This window comes from Chondrus crispus, genomic scaffold (genome assembly GCF_000350225.1).
Source record: "Chondrus crispus Stackhouse genomic scaffold, scaffold_264, whole genome shotgun sequence".
Lineage (NCBI taxonomy): Eukaryota > Rhodophyta > Florideophyceae > Gigartinales > Gigartinaceae > Chondrus > Chondrus crispus.
The window spans coordinates 1-2070 of record NW_005179144.1 but is presented as its reverse complement, the minus strand read 5'-3'; the positions used below and the strand labels follow the sequence as shown (position 1 = coordinate 2070).

Genomic DNA, 2070 nt, shown 5'->3' with positions numbered 1-2070 from the left:
GGGAGCAGCCAGCCCGAGTCTCGCAGGCTCCTGGGCGTGTACAATACGTCATTAAGGAGGAGCAATGCGCGACAATTGAGCAGTCTGCGTATGGCACAGCGCAGCACCAGCCTCCCGCGCATTGGGAAGCACAGTACCAGCCTCCATATGGTTCCCCGGAAGAGCAATCTCCAGCCTCGGACACTTCATATGAAACTTACGCTGTCAAGGATCACAGCATCCCGGTAGAGTATTTGCCGGTCACCGCGCAACACCAGGAGCGGGTATATGGGGAGGCAATACAAGAGGAGCTCGCCGCAGCGGTCGGCTAGGAAGCCCAGAAAAAATGCGTCCCTTGGCCGGTGGCAGGAGGCTACGCTCCCGATGGTCACATCACTGAAGGCGAGGTGGAAGCCTACAGGGCAACGAAAATGGAGTATCACATCTATTTGGATCGATGACGTTGCACGCGAATGTGATGAGGACGCAGGAGATGCAGGGTGAGCATGAGGGCACGCTGAGCGATAGATATGAAGACCAAGTGTGTTCACCAGCACTGCCATTGTCGATGAGCACTGAGAGCGACGAAGTGCTGGCGGCAATCGCTTGCGGGATGGAGGGTGCTTCGCACGTGACGGATGCGCCATCTCCCCTACCGTCGGCGTCGGAGCCGATGGCAGCGGGGCTGCAGCGGTGTCTACAGAGCATCGCTGGACGAATTGCATCACAGAAACTGATGCTGCACCGCCTGAACGAGGTGCAGTTTCAACTACTCGCCGACGGGAACATTGGAGATGCGGTGTCACAGGCGCGCCGGGAGATTGCGGGGCTGAGGGACTACGGTCGTGATACGATAGAAGTGATGAGGGGGTTTGCTACAGCTCTGCTTGGCGGAAGGGAGTGAGACGTGGGACCAAGGTTGGAGGAAAAGGCTTTAGTTGTAAGTAATGCGTGCTCATCGTGTGTTTGTCGTTCAGTAAATTTTTTTTGCGTGTTTCAAAGTGTGCGAAACGGGTGGTGTCGGTAGAGTTTGAAGCGAGAGTGCAGATGCGGCCGTCGCCGCGCTACAGTACGAGCGAGATAGAAGGGTTCGACCTGAACAGGTGGCGTTAACGCCACCTGCATAGAGCATCGCGAATGGGACATGGGCAACCTATCATTCGTAAGGCATGTGTGCGGGCAGCGGCAGCGAGCGGGACGCTGTATCGAGGGACGAGGGAGAAAGGAAAGGGTGGAAGAGGGACGGACGTGGGAGAAGAGTGTCTGAAGAGTGTCTGAAGAGTGTCACGGGCGACTCATTGGCATGTTGGCTTGAATGTTTGAAGGTCATTGCAAGAGCGGATGCGAGATTTCAACGTCACAGGAGTGATGGAAAAACTTGGACAAAGACGAGAAGAACGATAGAACGATACTGGTACAGTTGCATACATATCATGTATACATACCGATCATAAGGCCAAAAGCCTCCCAGTGCTCCGTGGGGGAGGTTTCGACGGCTAGGTACAAAAAATCGCTGACGCGTCTCTCATCTTGCCAGACTTCGAATAATTGAACAACTGAAGGGGGGTTGCCCTACATTTTGGACAACGCCAAAATAGCTCGGATATGCAAATTATTTGAAAACAACCGTATGGGGGAGGTGGGGGGCGCAGCGGCCGCGAGGAAGGGCTCGGCTCTACAGCGCTGGGAGGGGCCAGCTGTGGACGCGGAGTCGTGCGGTGTGACGCGCGCGTGTCGACGGCGCGAGCGCGTGCCATAGACTCACGGTGCAGCGGGCGTCACGGAGTGGGGCGCGACTCTGCAGCGCTGGGAGGGGCCGGCTGTGAACGCGGAGTCGTACGGTGTGACGCGCGCGTGTCGACGGCGCGAGCGCGTGCCATAAACTCACGGTGCAGCGGGCGTCACGGGGTGGGGCGCGACTCTGCAGCGCTGGGAGGGGCCGGCTGTGGACGCGGAGTCGTGCGGTGTGACGCGCACGTGTTGACAGCACGAGCGTGAGTCATAGGCTCACGGCGCAACGGGCGTCACGGGGTGGGGCGCGAATTTTGCGTTTTCGTGGGAGAGGCGTCGGACACCAGCGACGGCGTCGGT

At 58.3% G+C, this 2070-nt stretch overlaps 1 protein-coding gene across 1 annotated transcript; it reads left to right on the top strand.

Moving 5' to 3' along the window:
- The first annotated feature begins 715 nt into the window (after positions 1-715).
- CHC_T00005016001 (hypothetical protein) lies at positions 716-883 on the top strand. The gene has a single exon (XM_005716378.1). It carries the CDS (start codon positions 716-718, stop codon positions 881-883), a length of 168 nt encoding a protein of 55 aa, XP_005716435.1.
- Positions 884-2070: the final 1187 nt, after the last annotated feature.

Bases quoted from the DNA above. Each gene is read 5' to 3' on its own strand.
- CHC_T00005016001 (XM_005716378.1), top strand. From the start codon at position 716: ATGCTGCACCGCCTGAACGAGGTGCAGTTTCAACTACTCGCCGACGGG.